Here is a 19,979-nt window from a genome sequence, read left to right on the forward strand (position 1 = left end):
AAAAATAATGCCCGAAGAGTTGAATGGTTTGTTCAGTGAATCTGGAAATAAGGGATAATAATGCAGCAGTCTATCTGTCATCAGTGAGGCTGCCCCGTCATTGACTCTGATAATATGTGAAGATGATGGATGCTACTGGCTTGTGGCTTGTAACATTTAACATTCATCAGCTCCCACTAAAGGGGGCTTTATCATTTAAATATCTTTATTTAATATGCAACATCTACTTCATACATCATAATTTCAAAGCACTTAGAGAGCCAACAGTCCTACAACACAGCAGAGCTGACTTTAATTTTTTTTCAATAACTTTTATGTTGCCTGCCTGTTTGTGACTGACAATGCATAAGTAAGTGTCTGATCACATTGCTGCATGTAAAATCCACTGTCAACATGAAGATGGGGCAATTTTCCTGGAAGGGGTGGGATTAAATTAGCATGGAGGTATTTTGCTTATATCTCCAACATATCTTACTTGGGAGCTATGTACATGGTGAGAGCTAGTTCAAGTGTGTGGAAATTTGGACTTAAGAACTTGCCACCCACAGTCTATATTTGTTCCATATAGGGGCATGCTCATGGGTACTTAATGGCAGAAGTTTAAGCTTATTGGAACCAAAGTATCTTTATACTTCTCTCTGTGCCCACATCCACATCCTGTATTTACTAGGCTCATGTTCAACCTCACTGGTAAAATCTTTGCTTAGCTCAGCTGCCCAGACGTAACTTGTAGACATCAGGCCCTCTTATCTTATGGTTATGTGGCTGGCAAATAAATATTCTGAGCTATTCTTTGAAGAAAAGGAGGAAATCTTCTGGGAGACTAGGTGGAAATTTATATGAAAGGGCATGGCTTTGCAGGGTCCTTCTTTAATCTCAAACACAAGTGCTTAATATTACCAAATCTAAAATGCAACCCACTGCCCAAAACAATTTCTATCATTGATTTATTTTCTTCCTATTTAACAAGTGTTTCATGGGATATTCTTCCTTGACTTCTACTCTGTCAAAATATTGACATTTTAAAGGGAAAGTATCTCTGCAGATTTTTTTTTCAATGAAGTCAGAAAAATGTATGACTTCAAAGACATTGTGAATATGTTGTTGAATGTTCTGAATGTTTTTTGTTATGATTAAAAACAAGCTGATACTACTGAATTGTGAGTGCACTTCATTTTTTATAAAAGAAAAGATATTATCATCATGTAAGCTTTGTTGTCTTAGGATTTTACAAACCATGGCATGTAATTTTCCCTCTTCTCCTTCCTTGTCAAAATATTGATATTCTTTCAGGAACTTTATTTTATTTTATTTTTTTACTGAGAATATTTTCCAGTAAAATCAAAGAGAATGAGTGACTAGAAAGATACTTGAAATATGCATATTGATAGATAGCACGGTCTGTTGATTTTCAGAGAAAGTTGTTTTTCCCCCCATGAAAATACAGTTAAAGGTTGTTCTTCCAAGAAGATTGCAGGTGTCACATCAAAACTCCTTTTGCATTTAACATAGGGAAAGCATTCACATGCAAATATTTGAAATGCGAAACAATGTGATAAAACAAAGGTTGAATATTTTGCTTTCCCTGGTACTACTCATCTCCACTTTAATTCTTTTTCTTTACATCGTGACAACCAAAGTGCTACTCAAAAATAGAAATTGGCTGATTAAAAGCAGCTGTCCTTTCCCTGACTGTGTGTGAAGCTCCCACAAGGCTTATAGTTGCTTTTTGTTGTGTCCTGCATCTGGGTTAATTTGTTCTTGTGCACCAGTGTTTTCACATAAGAAGATATTAGGGAACCGCACTTAATTTGGTTTTTGTTTTCATTCTGTTTTTTATAAGTGTCATATATCAGAGGTTTCCCCACATACTCTTATTTAAACTAGTGAGTATATTACCCAGTTAGGGAAATTCGTGATTGTAATTTTTGTTGCAAATCTTTCATAGAAATGGCGTAGATTAAAGCAAGGTTTATGCTGTGTTTTCTTCCAACACAGATTTCAACATATTCCATGATGAAGGGGAACTGGAAGACTTCCTGCACAATTTGACTGATGGGAATTAATTATAGAAATATAATGATATTCAAAAATAATCATATTAGAAAGCACAAATGTAGTCAGGCTGTACAAATGAGGCACAGCCTCTATCAAGTAATTGTATGTTTGCTCTTTAAGAATATTTCCAAGTTTCTAAACATCTTACAGAAGAGAACACTCAGAGTGTTTCCATCTAATGCCGAACATGCTCAGTACAGAACTAGGTCATTGAACAATAGACTGAACAGCAATCAGCACTCTACTGCTGCATAATGCATTAAGTATAACATGCAGAAACCATTCCCGGAGCTGGAAGCTGCTATTTCATGTCTGTAAATTCAAGCTGACATGACATTTAATATTGTTTCATAGTAATGAACAACAAGGTTTCATTCATTCATAAGCACAACACAAAGCCAAGTTTGAGTCAGGAGAGTAGTAAAGAGACGAGAGGGGGACATGCGCTGTGTTTCTGCAGACAAGAACACCATATTAATGATGGTCAATGAGCTCCTCTGCTACTGATCCGGAGAGCTGCGGAGGGAGTGTTCACTATGATGCTTCAGACTCCTACTCCTAGAAGAACTGGTGAACAAGTAAAACAGCTCTGGGTTTTCCCTCCTAAAGCAGCAGGGGTATTTAACTTTGCTGGCACCGTGGCTGGCTAGGAGTGATGTCCTCCTTTTTAGTTCCCAGAAAATCACTGTTGAAATTCTGAGACAAAATAGTAGTATCAATCGTTATCTGGTTGGCCTGCTTTGAAATACTTGTTTTTGAAATCCTTGTGCATAAAATTCTGATTTGTATTTCCCCAGGAATGCCAATGGAAACTATGATCTCTAAATGAGAAAATTCCTCTCCCATTAAATTTAGCCGTTTATTTCAATAGGAACTGCTCTTTCAGGTTTTTGCATTGTTGGCTCAACCCTCTCTATTGCGTTCTTTTTAGATTACTGGAGCAAATCCAACAGAGCGAAGATATGCACAGAAGCTCTGGCAGGTTCCCTGTCACAGGTTTCCTTTCCCTACAGGTACTGTGGTCTAGATGCTGTAAGGGCTGTCCGTGTCACAAACAGCTTTCAACGGAATCTTCCTGAAAGATTTTCAGAGTCCGTGTTGGTCAGAAATAATATTTTTGAATTCACCTTTTGCCCATTAAGTAAGATAGAAACTGGAAGGAAATGGTGGCTGTTTTGGAAACTAGAATAAACCTCTGATTATTTGTTCCTCTAGGAAAGAACGCGCTTTGAGAATCTGGGACCCCAGTTAACGGGAAAGTCAAATGAAGATGGAAAACTGGGCCCAGGTGTCATCGACCTTACTCGGCCAGAAGATGCAGAGGGTGAGTGGCTTTTCTCTAACTCTTTTCTGCTGCTCCATGTGTTTCCAAAGGTGTGTCTGAGCTAGATACAGGATCTTTATAGTTTTTCATAGGAGTCATCAGCTAGATTTCTTAGGCAGAGCAAAGGAAATGTTACTATTTAACTACGTATGTTATGTTGTGCATTATAGTAGAAGACTTTAAGAAGCAGCTAGATCTTACATTACTGAATACTTAGCAATCCAAGTACTTCAAGTTACCATCAAAGTTTTAAAATGAAAGGATCCTCTACATTTCAATGAACAGCAGAATTCTGTGTTTCATCCATCTCACTGCATTTGCATTTAAAAAGGGAAAACATACAAAGGAGGAATTTTAAACATTATTTTATCTTTCATTGACAAGTAATAATTGTATACATTTATGGGGTATAAAGTGATTTTGATACATATATACATTGTGGAATGATCAAATCAGAGTATTTAGCATATCCAAATCAAGTGATTCCCAGGTACAATCAAACCATTTTGGGGATTAAATGATAGTTTGCAGCAGTTTTAGCATAAACTTAATAATTGCTTGGGGAAGGCCCAGTCTGTGCCTATGCAGTAACCATTACTAACGTCTTTCAGAAGTCTGGGTAGAAAGACCAGCCTTCCTCTCAGAATATTTACCCACACCAATATCAATGCCTGTTCACTTCTCTTCCCTTTTTGTTTGTTTGTTTTAAATGCACAGCAGCACATCAGCAGAAATTGCTCCCCAGAGTCTGGGTACAATTTATGGGTTAGGTCAGCACTTCAGTAGTAATGTTGCCTGGTTATTTACTGTGTCATCACAGAGTAGAGACTGGTTTTCCCGTTAGCTGTTCCTTTGGCAGAATCTGTCCCACCAGTCAGGGAAGATTAATTTGTTCTCTTCAGAGTAACATGATACTTCACCCATCTCAGGTCCCAGCTAAAGTCCTTCTTTAGCTTAAGGGGAAGAATCTCACTAGTATCCCTTTAACTGGCAGGGTTTCTTCCAGGACCCTAATCCCTTTGAAAACACATGAAGACACTTCATAGCAGCATCTAAACTGGGCATGGCTTCTAGTGAGAGCCTGGGGCCATCCCAGGCAGCCCAGAAATCCCTGGAATGAGGACTCAGAGATGAGTAGTATTAGACATTAGGAAGCCCTTCAGAAAGTTTTCAGAATGATAATTTTTCATACTAGCAGGAAAGACTAATGTTTGATGATAGTTTGGGAGACAAGGTGTTAAAATAAATTCTGATTAGGATGTGTATGTGTATATGGGAGTAAAGAGGGAGGGAGAGAGGGGAAGAGAAGAGAAAGGAAAGAAAGGAACAAGGAAGAGGGAAGATAGGTAGGAAGGGAGGCATAAAGAGGACTCAAAATATGCTTGCTGTCTTCCTTGAAGAATGTCTATCAACAGCCCGATATTTTCATAGGCACTTAAAAGTGCAGGTTTTCCACTGATAAGGGTTGAGGTTCCTCTACCTAGGAAGCCAGGAAGTCCAAATGATGTTACTTACACAGTTAACCATCTGACTGCAACACAGAAATTGTGGCTGATCTAAAAGCCTGTGTGGAAGCACTTCAGATCTGGCCCATCTCAATTTTATTGGGAGACGGTACTGTAGAGTACCTAAATTGTTGACTATATGTAATGAAATAAATATTTTTCATTACTTTGGAGCATTCAGTCTGTTTATTTGACAACAGACTGGTCGTTACAGAGCTCTGTCACCTTACCTGTGCTGTCAAAGACTTTTCTCAATTTGTCATTCACCTTTTTTCATTTGCTTCCTTAACTGCATATTTGGTGTAAATATAGTCAGTTATCTCTCTGTAATGTCATTATCTAGTTAGTGATATCATGTGCTTGGTAAGTTAAAAATCATGGTCTGAGTTATTAACTATATAAAAGGAAAAAGTTAAAAATTTAACTCTAGAGAAACATACTGTATATAAATATTTTTGGATATTCTATTCAATGCCTAGATTGTCTAGATTCAAACCAATTTCCCTGGTTGTTTTGTTTTTAGAAAACATTTTTATCAAGCGTTTATATACTAGAGAATATGTTAAGCTTTTTACCCCCATTTTCTTATTTAATCCTTATACACATTGTGAAGAAGGTATTACTTTTTCCGTTTTACAGGTGAGAAAACTGAGGCTGAGAATAATTAAATTACTCACTATGAGCCACATATTAAGGTTAGAGCTGAGATTCTCTCAAGCAGCCTGCCATACTGCCCCCTACTGTATATGTAGAAACACATGGTCCCTTCTTTTTTCTGAACAAACTCCTTGTGACCTTCCTCAGTACAGCCCATTTCCTCTGCCCTAAATATAGCAAGTCATGCCATATGCCAGCTCTCATGTTACTCCGTCACACATAGCAGCAGTGCCTGATGAGTGTCATCGTAGAAGGGCTGTAGTGGCCCAGGAGCTTAAGGAGCATGTGAAAACCTCCCTTCAGAAGCTTGCCCAGAAGTTGCCATTGAGACCTCATGTGCTTTTGGAGGTTCATGAATGGAGTCAAGTTACCTGTTCTAATACCGACCGAAGTGCAGTGCTTCTGTGAGGACTGCTAGCATGGGTAGCAGCCTTCTGCTGACTTAAGGATGTATCCTGGCATCTGTTCAAGGCTGAGCTGATTGCAAAGTCTGCTGGAGTTACACTTCATATTAAAGTCAGAGTAGATAACAGGTACACATGATACTTTCTCTACTTTGTTCCTTCATATTTCCCTTAACAGTAAGATTAAGAAGAAACTAAAGTATCAGAATAACTAAAAAAATTATTTGCTCCTTCACTTAGTCTTTGGTCTAAAAAAACAACCAGCCAACATTTCTTGAGTGCCTACCATGTGCCAGCCCCTAAACTAGACTTAGAACAAACGATGGGAAGCAAAGCAGAGATGTCCTTGACCTCTTTAAACATATGGTCTAGTGAGGAAAGACAGAAGATTAAAAGGGAAATATGTACACACATAATTATCATGGAGAAAAGCGCTAAGAAGATCAGGACTTCTTTGTGCTCTATAGAGGATTCGGAGTGAGAGCTCCTTAGCGGGGCTGAGTTGATAGGTAACTACTGTGCCTCTGGCCCAGATGTCTTCTCCCTCAGTCCAGACAGGTTTCCTCTGGCTTTCAAACAGCAATTTTAAGGGGCTATGCCCTCCCTCCACATCTACCCCATCCTCCTGTGGGGCTTCTGAAGTGACGAAAGTAAGCCAACCCGGAAGATGAGGCCCTGCTTCCACCAGGCTTCCCAGAAAAATGTCTGTCAGCCATGAAAATGACAGTATCACTTAGTAAGCAACTTGTAGACATGCTTCATAGCCCTGAGCCTGGAGACAGTGAGGAAAAGGTCACCAAAAGAGGCAGCTGTGGATGTGTATTAACCACTCATCAAAATCATATGACAAAACCATAGGCAAGGAAAACAGAAATTAAAAATATAAAAGGCAAATGCCTTCAAAATTTTATTTTTAAAGTCCAGCTGTTATTTGGCTTGAATGTGACAAGACAGCATTTCTTGTTCACCATGATATTTATAAAACTACAAATTCACTGGTGCCGGGGACTTAGGAAACATGTTTAAGGTTGTGTTATACTTTGAAGCAGTTGAAGTCTTAACATGTATTGAGTATACATAATTTGTTAGCTCGTATGTAGGACATGTAAGGAAGAGAGGGCTTGATTAGTTGAGTCTGTCACCATATAATTAAGAATAGTGAACAGCTGTTGAACTTTTTATGGACTTTTCGTATGGCATTGCCCCTTTTCTTATTCTGCTTAGGCAAGAGTGCAATTCTTATTCCAGCTCTCCTAATTTCAAGGTTGCCTATAGACCAGAAAGAGTTCTAGCCTGTTTAATGGGAGATTTGAGTTGAAGTTCCTTTGCCAAACGACTAAAAACAAGAACCTCTGGGCTTAAGTTTCTTTATCTTTTAAAAGAGGTACGTTGGATTTGACTTCATCTAAGGTCCTTTCCAAGTCTGCAATTATTATTAGAATCTTCATAAAACACTGAGTGAATTTCTTATCAGAAAGATGATCTATCTATCATAGGTTCCATTTAGGGATTTTTTTTAGAGAAGTAAAAGAGGAGAGTAATGGCTTAGAGGTTGTATTTGTGCCACTTGCTGAATTGAGTTTTCATGTTCCTTGAGCTTTCCTTTTTGTTAATGAGAAGATCTCTCCAGTAGTATTTCCCAATTACCTTCACAGATGGGCTCCCTCCTCTTTCTCTCGGCTCTCCTTTTCTCCAGCAACAATAGTTGAGACTCAGCTTTTTAAATATATTCTTTTCCATCCTGTTTCTTTTTTCTCTTATACCTGGGGTTTCTAAAGGGATACTTTTCTTTTGTTTCTGTTTTGCTGTATGGTTTGTTTAAGAAAACATTCTTCTAACACCTTTAAAACAATTTTCACATCAATTACTCTGTCCCAGCCTTATTGAGAGGTTGTACCTCATTTTGATTTGGGGCATAGTGAAAGATAAGCCTAGCATTTATGGATGAGCTCTGAAAGGGATTATCTTTGGCCAGACTGTTGGACCCTGCATCAGAACTGGAATGATGTGCTGTCCTCCATGTATTAAAACTTTGCATTGATTCAAATGGAAATAGATATGTGTACCAAGAATACCCTTTTTTGGGACTATTGCACTCACATTTCTTCAGAAGCATTATATAGATTTATACTGAATTTGTGAACTGGAACACAGCCAAGATGACATTACCCTTCTGAAGCTTTATTTGTGTGTGTGTATGTGTGTGTGTGTGTGTGTGTGTGTGTACCTCCATTTGCTTCTAAGTTTTATATCTCAGGATAGTTTTATTATTTTCAGCTTAAGCTCTTTGTTTAAGACAAATAGCAGAGATTGCAATAGTTCTTCTTTTCTTTAAAACACACTGCTTAATATGAATACCCTCTCTTAAAAATCCTGCTCATTCTTTGATCCACATACTTGGAAAGTGTTGAAGTTTTCCTCATTCCCCTACCCTTCCTAGATCCTTATTCCTGGTAGAAAAGATTGACTCTATGATACATGACTCATTCAAGGCAGCAGAGGCAAACTGTAGCCTAATGTGGGGTGGGGTTTAAATGCTATAACTGCATAAAGATCATTGGTTCAAGCCTACCAGAATGCAGTGCCTTACATTGCAACTCTTGGATTCTCAAATTTGAAATAAAGGAGAGAGGTCATCAAATCTGTAATTCAGGCCAAGAAATCACTTCTCATATCCCTGACAAGTAGTTGTTTTACATTTGTTCAAATGTCTCTGAGAGTCTGAAGACAGAATACTGACCACTTCTTGAGAGGCTCATCCTCATTCAATTAGCTGTTTGTTAACAATTTATAACTAAAATTTGCCTCACTTTCTTGTAACTTCTACCCATTGGTTCCAGTCTGATTTCTAGACCCTAGCAATAAAACTTATCATTTCTTCATTTGACATGCCTTCAGATATTTGCTTAAGGGCTAGAAGACTTAAATTCTGGTTGTTCCATCCTTGGCAAGTCATTTTCTTCCGCTAAATTTTCTCATCTGTCAATGAGTAAGTTGGTCTAGATGGATTCTAGTTGACAGTTTTTTAAACTTTATTATTTTACTGCTATATAATTGAAGCCATTCACATTCAAGGCAACTAGAATATAATAAGTATCAATTAGGGATGATGCAATAATAAAAATAAATACAATTATTGTGTAATTATATCAGAGATGATATACCTTTGCCCAAGAAGGTATCCAACTGCTAGATACCAGGAATAAAAGATGAGAAATTATACATGTAAAAAGATAAAACTCAGGTAAATCAGAGGGAACATTAACTAGAACTATGCTGTGGGCGTATGAGTCTGGCTTTCCATACCTACCCAAAATGGTGTCCAGGCATTTCAGAGAAATGAATAGGCAATTGCGTCTCTATAGAACCGGCAGACTGTTGACTGAAGCCAGGATGGGTGGTGAGGAAGGCCTAAGACCTGGTGAAAAGGAGTAACAGCCACAGAGGCTGGGATATAAGCAGAGTCCACAAAGCCCTGGGCTCTGGACTAACTCTGTTGTATGAGTATCACAAAAATGTATTTTACTGTGGATATAAACAGTTTTAGAGGATCCTGTGCACCAGTTTATATCAGCACTATATATAAAGTGCAGCTCTCTTAAACAAGCAAATAAACTTCTCTTAAAGAAATATATTTGCTGTGTCTTAAAAGCTCCCAAATAACTTTTAATGTTGGTAGAAAAACAATTTCCATTGAACCCTCCGAGTGATGTATAGTCCTGATGGGGCAAGATAGTGAAATGTCAAGATTCTTGTATAACTCCATCTCCTAATACTCCATAAAAGGAACTCAACCTGCTGCTTATTGTTGCTTAGGATCGAAAGCCCAATCAAAGACCCAGCCTCTCTTTAGTGAGGAATCTAGCCCTACCAGATAGCTGGTTTCTCATTGGGCTGCCTTTTCTAAAGAAGTGTCAATGGCAGTATGAATAATTATCTCAAAAAGATCTACTTTTCTGACTGAATATTCTTTACCCTGGGGAAGAAATGCCAGTCTACGTCATTACTGAATCGCATAGAAATATAGTCTGCTGTCTGTATCTGCAAGTTCTGCATCTGTAGATTCAATCGACAGTAGAAAAAAAAAATTCACACAAAAAAATGGCTGGTTGTGTCTGTACTGAACATGTACAGACTTTTTCCATGTGATTATTTCCTAAACAATGCCATGTAACAACTATTTACATAGTATTTACATTGTATAAGGTAACATAAGTAATCTAGAGATTGTTTCAGGTATGTGGGAGGATATGTGCAGGGATTACACCATTTTATATAAGGGACTTGGGCATCTGAGGATTTGGGTATCTGTAGGGGGTCCTGGAACTAATCTCTCTCAGATACTGAGTAATGACTGTACTTCTCCAGCTTGCTACAGCAACTGAGCAATGAAAGATTAATACTATCTACCATGAAAATTAGACCCAAGACAAGAATAGCTAGCATATGTTCCTGATGGGACTGCAAAATCAGTCCTCGCTTCCTCAGCGGTATGTATGTCTGCTTCACATAAACCAGCACATTAGATTAAACCCTGACTGATAGAGTTCTGTCTGACATATTTGGACTGACTGTAGCTTTTGAGATTGTGGACCTTGCCCAGATTCTTCTTTCCTGGCAGTAAGAGCCACTTGACTTTCTACCTGCAGGCTGTGGAATTCAGCCTAACCTAAGGTAATGGGATTTAATGAGCATCAGGCTAGTTATGAATGTGCTTTAAATTCTCTCTGTTTAAGGTCAGGATTTGAATTGAGACCAAACTTTGACCAACTGGCCCTTTCCTGCTCTTCAAGTTCTGATAACTGTGTTTCAAACTTTTTCCAAAGAGTCAGTACCCACCCAGTCCTCCCCCAGTTTCTGTTACTGACTTCCTATCTTTTCTTAACCAAGGTCTTCTTATACAGTCATGCACCACTTAATGACATTTAAGTCAACGATGGCCCACATATATGATGGTGGTCCTATAAGAGTACAGGACCGTATTTTTTCTGTACACTGTCTGTGTTTAAATATGTTTAAACAAATTACACAAATACTTACCGTTGTGTTGCCGTTGCCTACAGTATTCAGTACAGTAACATGCTGTATGTGTTTGTAGTCTAGGAGCGATGGACTATACCATATAGCCTAGGTGTACAGTAGACTATACCATCTAGGTTTGGTAAGTACATTCTATGATGTTTGCACAATGACAGAATTGCCCAAGGATTCATTTAAGGTATCCTCATCGTTAAGCAATGCATGACTGTTTTTGAATGTCTCTTTCTAGATTGCTCTTCTTATTTTGTTCTGCTTTTCTATCCCTGCCTGTACTCATTTATCTGCTGTCTATTTTCTACCTCTTTAGAGGTGGGTCTCTATAGACTGAATCTCCGGTGCTAGGAACCAGGTCTTTCTAACCAGGATCTGTCCCTACTTATGGCCTCCAAGTCTTCAGTTTTACCCATATGTTCAACCAAGTTATAATGTACTGATTATCTCTTATATACACCATACTGTTATGGGCATGGAGGGAAAGGTTTTTTAAAAAATATAGACCACATTATATTCTTCAAGAGCTAGTAATGTAGTTGGGATTACAAGCTTATTACACATAAAAAGCAAAGCAGTTTAAGGTATTAAATGTTCAAGTACATCATTAAAGAAACAGAAAAGGCTACTATTTAGAGGAGGAAGCTGCAGTGCTTTGTGGACAGCAATGGTTCTGGAAAACCTGATAGAAGTGTGGCTGGAGATAAGCCTAGGTTTGGATAAGCAAAAAGAAGAGGAAAATCTTTCAGCTGAGGGAATAATCTAAGCAGACACAGACATTAAGCAGATAGACTTTCATAGGAAAACTCCAGAAGGGAAGAATCATCTTTTTCATCTTTGTCTTCTCCACCAAGCCCAACACAAAGCCTTGCACATACTTGCAATTAATAAATATTTGTTGAATTGAGTATGTTACAGAAATAGATGGGTGACATATTAAGGAGGGCCTTGATTACCAGGCTGAGGAATTTGGACTTTACCACCAAATAGATATGCATTAACCTTTAATCATTCAAGACTGATTTAGACTAGAGAGGTTAAGAATAATGGAAATGCAGTAGTTAGGTTGCTTTTGGAGATCTGTAAGTCTCTTTATTCCTCTGCTCTCTTTAATATTATTTCAGAGAGGATGTTCAAGTAGATATCTTTCCATGTTATAACACGAGAAAGCTTAGCTAGTGTTAGGTGAGTTTTCATTCAAACTCATACTAGAAATAACTCCTTTCCTCCTCTCCTCCTGGATGCCAATAAGTAGGATTTTCACTGTCTACTGTGACTGATCGATGCCTTACAGATCAGTCTTGTACTTTTGCCTCTCACTTAGGAGTACAGTTTTTCTTTTTAATTGTTTTTGTTCAATGGGTATTTACACCTGAGACATAATGATGCCAAAGTTAGGTCATAGTACCAGAGGGGAAAGGTTATGTAAGAATGCATCGTCATTTGCTATATACTATAAACTGCCACATTTAGGAATAGGCTATGGCACGTAACTCTGAACAAAAATGTAATATCCCAAGTCTCAGACCTGGAAAAAAGCATTTCATAAGCAATATGTTCAATCATTTTAAATTTATATTGGAAATGCAAATTGAAGCTTACTGGTATCAATATATGTATATGTATTTTTTACTTTGGTGATGGAGAAGTTGCTCATGGTGTTTCAATATAAGCTGACTCTTCTGTGGGAAGGTTGATCCTACATAGGGACAAAATGTAACAGGATAATAGCTGCTCCATGCTGGACAGCTACAGACCTGTTCGTGGAGAAGAAGAAAAACAATTGTCAAATGTCCCTGAAACTTCATTGCCCTCCATTTATTTTAATTCCATAGTCAATAATTCAAATCCTTTGTAATTCCAATGAGTCCTTTATTTAAAAAAAAAGCTGATCTGTAGGTTCACAAGATAATGGTCTCTCTTCTGGCTCTGTATGAGCAGTATGGTCTGACTTCTGTTCCCATATATGGGAACTGCGGAGATGTGAGATGGTCTTTCTTGGTTGAGCCCTATGCCTAGTCATTGTATTTTAGTCTGTATCATAGAGAACCTTTTGAAATATATTTTTAGCAGTTGGGAAGAAAAGAGGCTCCATTAAGGAATAAATTGCATTTTTCAGTTAACTTGCGAGTTTATTTAGTAACTCCCTGAAGAGTAGAATGTAAAATATAGCAAACATCACCCAGGTATGAGGAAAGTCTACAAAGGGAACACATATGAGTTAAGTACCTGCTATGTTCTTGGTACTGGAATAAGCATTCTACTACTTCTGTTGCCATTATTACTGCTACCTATTTCTAAAAGGAACTACTGCTTAGTGAATAGGTACTGGGTTCCAGTCACTGTGCTAGGAAATTTACATGTGTGCCTATTTATTTCTCACAAAGATGCTGCAAGGTAGAAATTATTAGTTCTCTTTTATAGAGAAATGAAACTACAGTTTAGAGAAAGAAAATAATTTATCCAAGGCTACTTAGCTAGGAAAGATCAGATCAACAATTCAAACCTAGATCTGTCTATATGGCATCTGAGCCATGCTGCCTCCTGTTTTTCTCCAAGATGAGCAACTAAATTGGTTGCCTTTGTTGGATTAGCTTTTTCCTATAGTTTTCATTAAAAAGCAGAAAATTTTAATTAGAAATGGAAACTGAAAGTTGTTTTAATCCCTTAAACCACAGAAATATTAGGCACTTTTCAAATACTTTCACCAGTTCTCAGGGTGAAGAAGTATTGGTGGCCCATCAGATTGGATTGATCTCTAAAATCCTTGAGTGATCTCCTTTCAGTACTGTTCATTCCTTAACCCTAACCTTAAAAAAATAGTTTCTGCTGCTCCCATAATCTGCATTTTCCATTCTAATGAAAGACAGATTCCAGCCAGTTAAATTAATCATGTTAGGAGTTTTAAAAGCTAAGTTTGGATGCCATTGAAACAACTCAGCTGACCATTGAAGAAATTCATTCTGATGGAAAGTGTGAAATTTGAGATAGTTACATTTGAGTGCCCGTTGTGATTTTGCCATTTATTAACTGTGAAACTTGGACAATTTTGATCTCTCTAAATCTCAAAGTTTCCTCATTTGGAATGAGGAGTATGGATTAGGTAATCTTTAACATCCCTCTCCTGTTAGAGTTCTCTAATTCAGTGAGTGTATTTTATCTATTTTATAATGAATCTGATATTTAAGGAAAGTCCTAATGTATGCTTACTTGACTGCATATATATATATATATGCACACACCCTACATCATTAGAATAGTTTTCAGATTTAATATTTCCAAAAGTCTCAGACATGCCTTACCATCCTTCCAAGGTTTTTCTAGAAGTAGGGAGGCTGACATCTCAAAACTGTACAGTATGGCTAGTCAATCAAAGAAAGTAAGATTGGAACCAATAATCTGTGAGTCCCACACAACAACTATGGGTACATTTTTCACATCAAAATTATTCTTATTTTATAGATGTTTCAAGAAAGGACACTTAACAGAATATAAGAAATAAAATTAAATTTCTACAAGATCTGATTTCAGAAATTCCCAGGTTCTAATAGAACATGTGGGCATTAGAGACGCACTCCAAAATTCTCACTGTTGAAGATGTCCACTGTACTGTACTAGTAAGCATTTGAGTATTTACCTTATGCCATCCTGGCTACTAGACCCTGGGGATAAGGGTAGCAGCTAAAGATAAGACACAATGCAGTTACCACTGTTTCGGGGTACATAGTCTAGAAAAGAAAGTAGGTACATAAAACTGGTAATGTGGATAAAATATGGCAAATGTTAAGATGGAGGTACACATAGGGTGCCACCTGTCAGAGCCTAGGCTACTTATTCTAACCTGGCAACCAGGTAAGACTTTCATGGGATAAATAATCCCTGAGACGAGTCTTCAATAATGAGTGATTGCAAGATGGCCAGGTAATTTCAGGAAAGGAGGGAGAAAACTCAGATTCCTAGTATGTACATACTCAACACAGCGTGTAGAGAACTGGAAGTAGTTCAGTGTTATAACACAAAAAATGTTCCAAGCAGAGTAGCCAGAGCTGGTACTGGAGCCATAGTCAGAGGGCCAGGTCACGGAGAGCCATCCGTACTGTACTAAGGAGTGTGAACTTCATCTTGTGGGCATGAGGGAGCCATTGAAGTGTTTTAAATATAGCAGTGGCCTAGTCCGAATTGCATTTGTGACAGATCATTCTGGCTGAAATTAGGAGGAGGTATTTAAGTGGAGGTTAAAGGATTTAAAACTGGGTGTAAGAATATCAGCCGGAAGGCTAGTTTTTATAATAGTCCAGCAAAGATAGTGAAGGCTAAGGCAATTGATAAAGATTGAAATGAGAGAATGAATTTAGTAGTATCTTTGTTAACTAACTCCTGAGACCTGCTTCATCTTGCTTTGCACTTCTTAATTTCACGTAGAGTGTATGTCAGGAGCTAGAGTTAGATAAAGCCAAAAGCTGCTGAACAACACGAATTATTCAGTCTACCAGCTTTTTACCAGTCTCTTTATTCTCCAAGGGCATCTTCTTGAACCTAAGCCCAGTTGTCCTGAAAACTGGTTCAAACTTAAATGATGCCTTTTTACCTGGGCTCAACAGCTTGTAAGCCCTCCTCCTATGTATAAATACAGCATATAGATAATAAGCGGAATATTTGATGCTCTATGCTACCTTCAGGTCATTAAAATAAAGAATATAAGTTATCCCAGCTGCCCTGGGATTCTGTAGTTGAAATAAGATAAAGGAGTCTGTTTAGCTATCTGTGTAAAGTAAATATAACTTGAGAATTTTTTAAAAAGTAAACACAGGCATCAAAACTGAAAGAAAGAGACTCTTGAAAATACAGACTGGTATATCACTGATTAGAATTTCCTTCATTTTGCAAAGCCACCAGCCACATGCATCAGCTCACCACAAAGTCATTAAGCCTTTTTAAGCTCAGATGAAAAACATTAACAAATACCACAAAAGGCTTTAGTATAGCCCCTTTGTTCATTCACATATGGCACTTTATAACTCCTGCGCCACTCCGGTCGTGTGTTTGTTTAAGCTGCCTCCATCAGGCTGGTCCTGAAAGAACAAAAGACATCTTGAGCAATCCTAAGCAGGAAATGGGCTAATCTAAACATGGTTTGTGACACTTTAAGTAGAATAGAAAGGGGAGGGATTGATTAGTCATTAATGTCCAATTGGCTCCATATGGATGTTGCAATAATAAAGCCCTTTTTCAGAGCAGTAGCAGAGTTATTGAATTAGAGGTTTATGTTTCCTCAGAGCTGACCTTAGGGAATTCCCTTTGGTTCCTCTTGTTGATCTTTTAAAGAGAATGGAGTTTCTAATAGAAAAAAAATAGAAGTCTTATCCACAATAACACTTGCTCATAATCCTGTAACCAAGGAATGCATTAATTTAGCATTGTTTTAATCCTAGCTATAATTTTAGTCCTTAGTGCTTTATCTACATGCCCTTGCATCTTTGGTGGGGCAGTATTTCAGAGAACAATTAGACAATGGCATGAACTTCATAACTGGTAATGGGCTCTTCTAATATGCTTAGCTGGGCAGGGAAGTGGCATCCTTAAAGGGGGAAAATAATGTTCCAGCCAAGAAATGGTGGGCTTTGAAATTCAGAGTTGTTTCAGATTGCCGAATAGTGATTGGGGTAGCTTTGGTGAAGGGGTGATGTACTAGGCTGAAAGTCAGAAGATCTCGGTTCTAGATCTGGCTCTGCTTCGTATTATCAGCAAATGGTTAATCAGGGGAAGGTGCTATTATGTCTCTGAGTCTTACTTTCCTCATTCATAAAGTGGGTGAAAAGATATCTGCCTTCCTACTCATTTTAAAAGATTGTAATGAGGACGAAGATAATGTAATTAGTGAAAGCACTTTGTAAATATTATTTTATGCAAAGTTACTTAGTACACCTGGTGTTCCTATCCTAGAAACCGACCTCTGGCCTAGTCTATCAAAAAGGTAAATTGCTCTTTAAAGAAATACTTTGGTACTCTGATTAATGAAAGGTTTGTTTCCAGCTGAGAGCAGTGGCTCATCCTGTAACCCCAGCACTTTGGGAGGCCAAGGCAGGCAGATCATTTGAGGCCAGGAGTTCAAGACCAGCCTAACCAACATGGTGAAACCCTGTCTCTACTAAAAATACGCATACACACAAGATTAGCTGGGCGTGGTGGCTCACGTCTGTAATCCCAGTTACTCAAGAGGCTGAGGCAGGAGAATTGCTTCAACCCAGGAGGCGGAGATTGCAGTAAACCAAGATCACCACACTGCACTCCAGCCTGGGTGACAGAGTGAGACTCTGTCTCAAAAAGTAAAATTAAATTAAATTAAATTAATAAAAATAAAAAGTTTGTTTCCAAAGTGCCCAGTGGAATTTTTTATGTGTACATTATATATAACTAGGCCTTTCTATTCCTAGCTCTCTCTCTCTCTCTCTCTCTCTCACACACACACACACACACACACATTCTCATCCTCTGTCTCTAGTTTATTTGGTGAATTTATTGATCTAGATGGCTTCAATAGTTAAAGTAAATAGGGATTTGTTTTTACTAGGGCTAAAGAACCTTAAGATGAAAACAAAGATATTAAAATTAACTTATGGTCTTCCTCAACATTCAGCAAATGAAGAATTAACACTTTAATTAAAGTACAACAGATAATTCATCTTTTGTTCCTGTACTGTTGGCTCTTGCATATTCACCAATCGCTAGCTCAGAAGAATTGTGTATCCATATTTTGCATTTGTCTTCCTTAAGTCATTTACCTATCAGTAGGTCACTCTTTGCTAATATATCTAGGTAATTTTTCCGAAAGATACAGAGAACAAAGCATACTCTACACCTCTGGCATTTCTTCTTCTCAGAAGATGAACACATCACTTCCTCACTTCCTTAATAATTAAGGCTCTTGCTCAGCTATAGAATGTATTTTGTCTGCCAAATAAACCACTAGGATAGCCAAATCCTTTTTCTTTTTTTTGCAAGAGGAAATCAAACTTGAAATCCAAGCAGCCTTCCTATAATGAAAGTAAGTTCACATTCTGGCAGAACAGGAATGGTAAGTTAGCAGTAGGTTTCCATAATCATAGACAGACATCTATCAGTCATTACTTCAACACAATGAATTTGACCTCTATTGTATTAAGATAAATTTGGTAGGATAAATATGGTGAAAAATCAAATCTGTGTAGTATTAATACTCTCTTTTCTAATTTCAATCCCCTTCTAAAATTTCATCTTCTACATTTTTGTTTCTAATGCATTCAGTATCATTTTCTCTATTAACCCAAATAAGGGACTATCAAATGTATTATGTCACTCTTCAGAATCCCACAGGAGAAAATCAACTATTCTATTAATAAAATGAAGTAGTCTGAAATACTGTGATTGTCAACAGTTCTGTCAAGGAACCCAATAGTGATACTTATGTCTCTTTCTCTTCATAAGCAATCAATTATAGTTTTTTTGCTGTTCTTAATAATTCATTTTAGTAAATGAGATTATCTTTGAGTTCACAATGGCCTGAATATGCCACCTACTTTTCAGGTCCACAGAAAAAGTAACCTTTCAAAAAAAAGAGCATTTTATTTGTTGGATGGTTGGTTTTCTGCTTTTTTTTGTGGAGTTATTTTGTTGTCATTTTTGCCTTTTTTAAACTAAGGGTTAAAACAGTTTTATTTTGAGTAGTATTCCATTGTATGGATATATCACAATTTGTTCATTCTCCAGTTATTTTCCTTTTTTCTATTATTAATAAAACTGCTGTCATATTCTTATATAAGTCTATTTTTGACAGAAATTTTAATTTGGTTGCTGGGTCATATGCAAATATGCATTTTAATTAGAAGAAATTGCCAGAAAATGATTATGCTGTTTTATACTTTCACCACCAGTATATTAGAGTTACAGTTGCTCCCTATACTTGCCAACATTTAGCACTTAAGCCATTCCAGTGGATGTGAAATGCATCTCACTGTGGTTTCAATTTGCATTTTTCTGATGATTAATGATAGGGAATACCTTTTCATCTGCTTATTGGCCATATCTATATGCTTTTTTGTAAAAATGTTCATTTAAGTCTATTGTCCGTTTTAAAATCAGAGGTTTTTGGTCATTCTTTATGTGTATCCTGGATGCAAGTTCTTGTCAGACATGTGTGTTCTGAATATTTTTTCCAGTATGCGCTTTGACATTTTATTTTTTTAACAATGACTTTTGATAAGCAGAGTTGTAATTTTTATAAAGTTTAATTTAACAGTTTTCTTGTATATTTAGTAATTTGTATGTTGTATCTAAGAGTCTTTTACTTTAAAGTCACTAAATTATTGTCTTACGTATATTTAAAGGAGTGTTATAGTTTTTTCTTTCTTGATTTAAGTCATGATTTATCTCTAATTGTTGGATATAATCTGTGATACAAGATCCAAGACTTTTTTCAAGTGTATCTATCAACTTGTTCAGTGTTTGTTGAAAAAACTATAATTTTCCACTTTAACAGCCTTGATTTTCATTAAGGTAGTTTGAATCCTCTAATTTTCTTCAAGTTTGTTTTAGTTTGTCCTACTGCTTTATTTTTCATATGAATTTTAAAATCAGTTTGTCACCTTAAATGAAAAAACCTTTGGATAATTTTTATTGGAATTTGGTTGAATCTGTAGATAAATTTGAGAACAATAACATTGTAACAATATTGAGTCTTCTGATTAATGAACATGGTATATTCCTCCATTTATTTAGGTCTTTAAGTCACAAATGTTGTATTGTTTTTAGTGTAGATGTCTTGAATAGTTTTATCAGTTAAATTTATTCCCAAGTATTTCATTATCTGATGATACTATATATATAAATTTGAATATTATTTTTTAATTGTTTGCTGCTAGTATAAAGAAATATGATTGATTTCTGTATTTTTTATTGTTTATTGCAATACTGTTAAATTCACTTATTCTAGTATTTTGTAAATTCCTTAGGATTTTTTATGTA

General features: G+C 36.9%; 1 protein-coding gene across 1 annotated transcript in view; it reads left to right on the forward strand.

Moving 5' to 3' along the window:
• The window catches only part of SOX6 (SRY-box 6), a 417,034-nt gene that overhangs the window by 366,372 nt on the left and 30,683 nt on the right, over positions 1-19,979 (forward strand). The window contains 1 exon segment of the mRNA XM_025358428.1: positions 3,274-3,382. Within this exon segment, the coding sequence (XP_025214213.1) occupies positions 3,274-3,382 (109 nt within the window).

This window comes from Theropithecus gelada, chromosome 14 (genome assembly GCF_003255815.1).
Source record: "Theropithecus gelada isolate Dixy chromosome 14, Tgel_1.0, whole genome shotgun sequence".
In the NCBI taxonomy this organism is placed as follows: domain Eukaryota; kingdom Metazoa; phylum Chordata; class Mammalia; order Primates; family Cercopithecidae; genus Theropithecus; species Theropithecus gelada.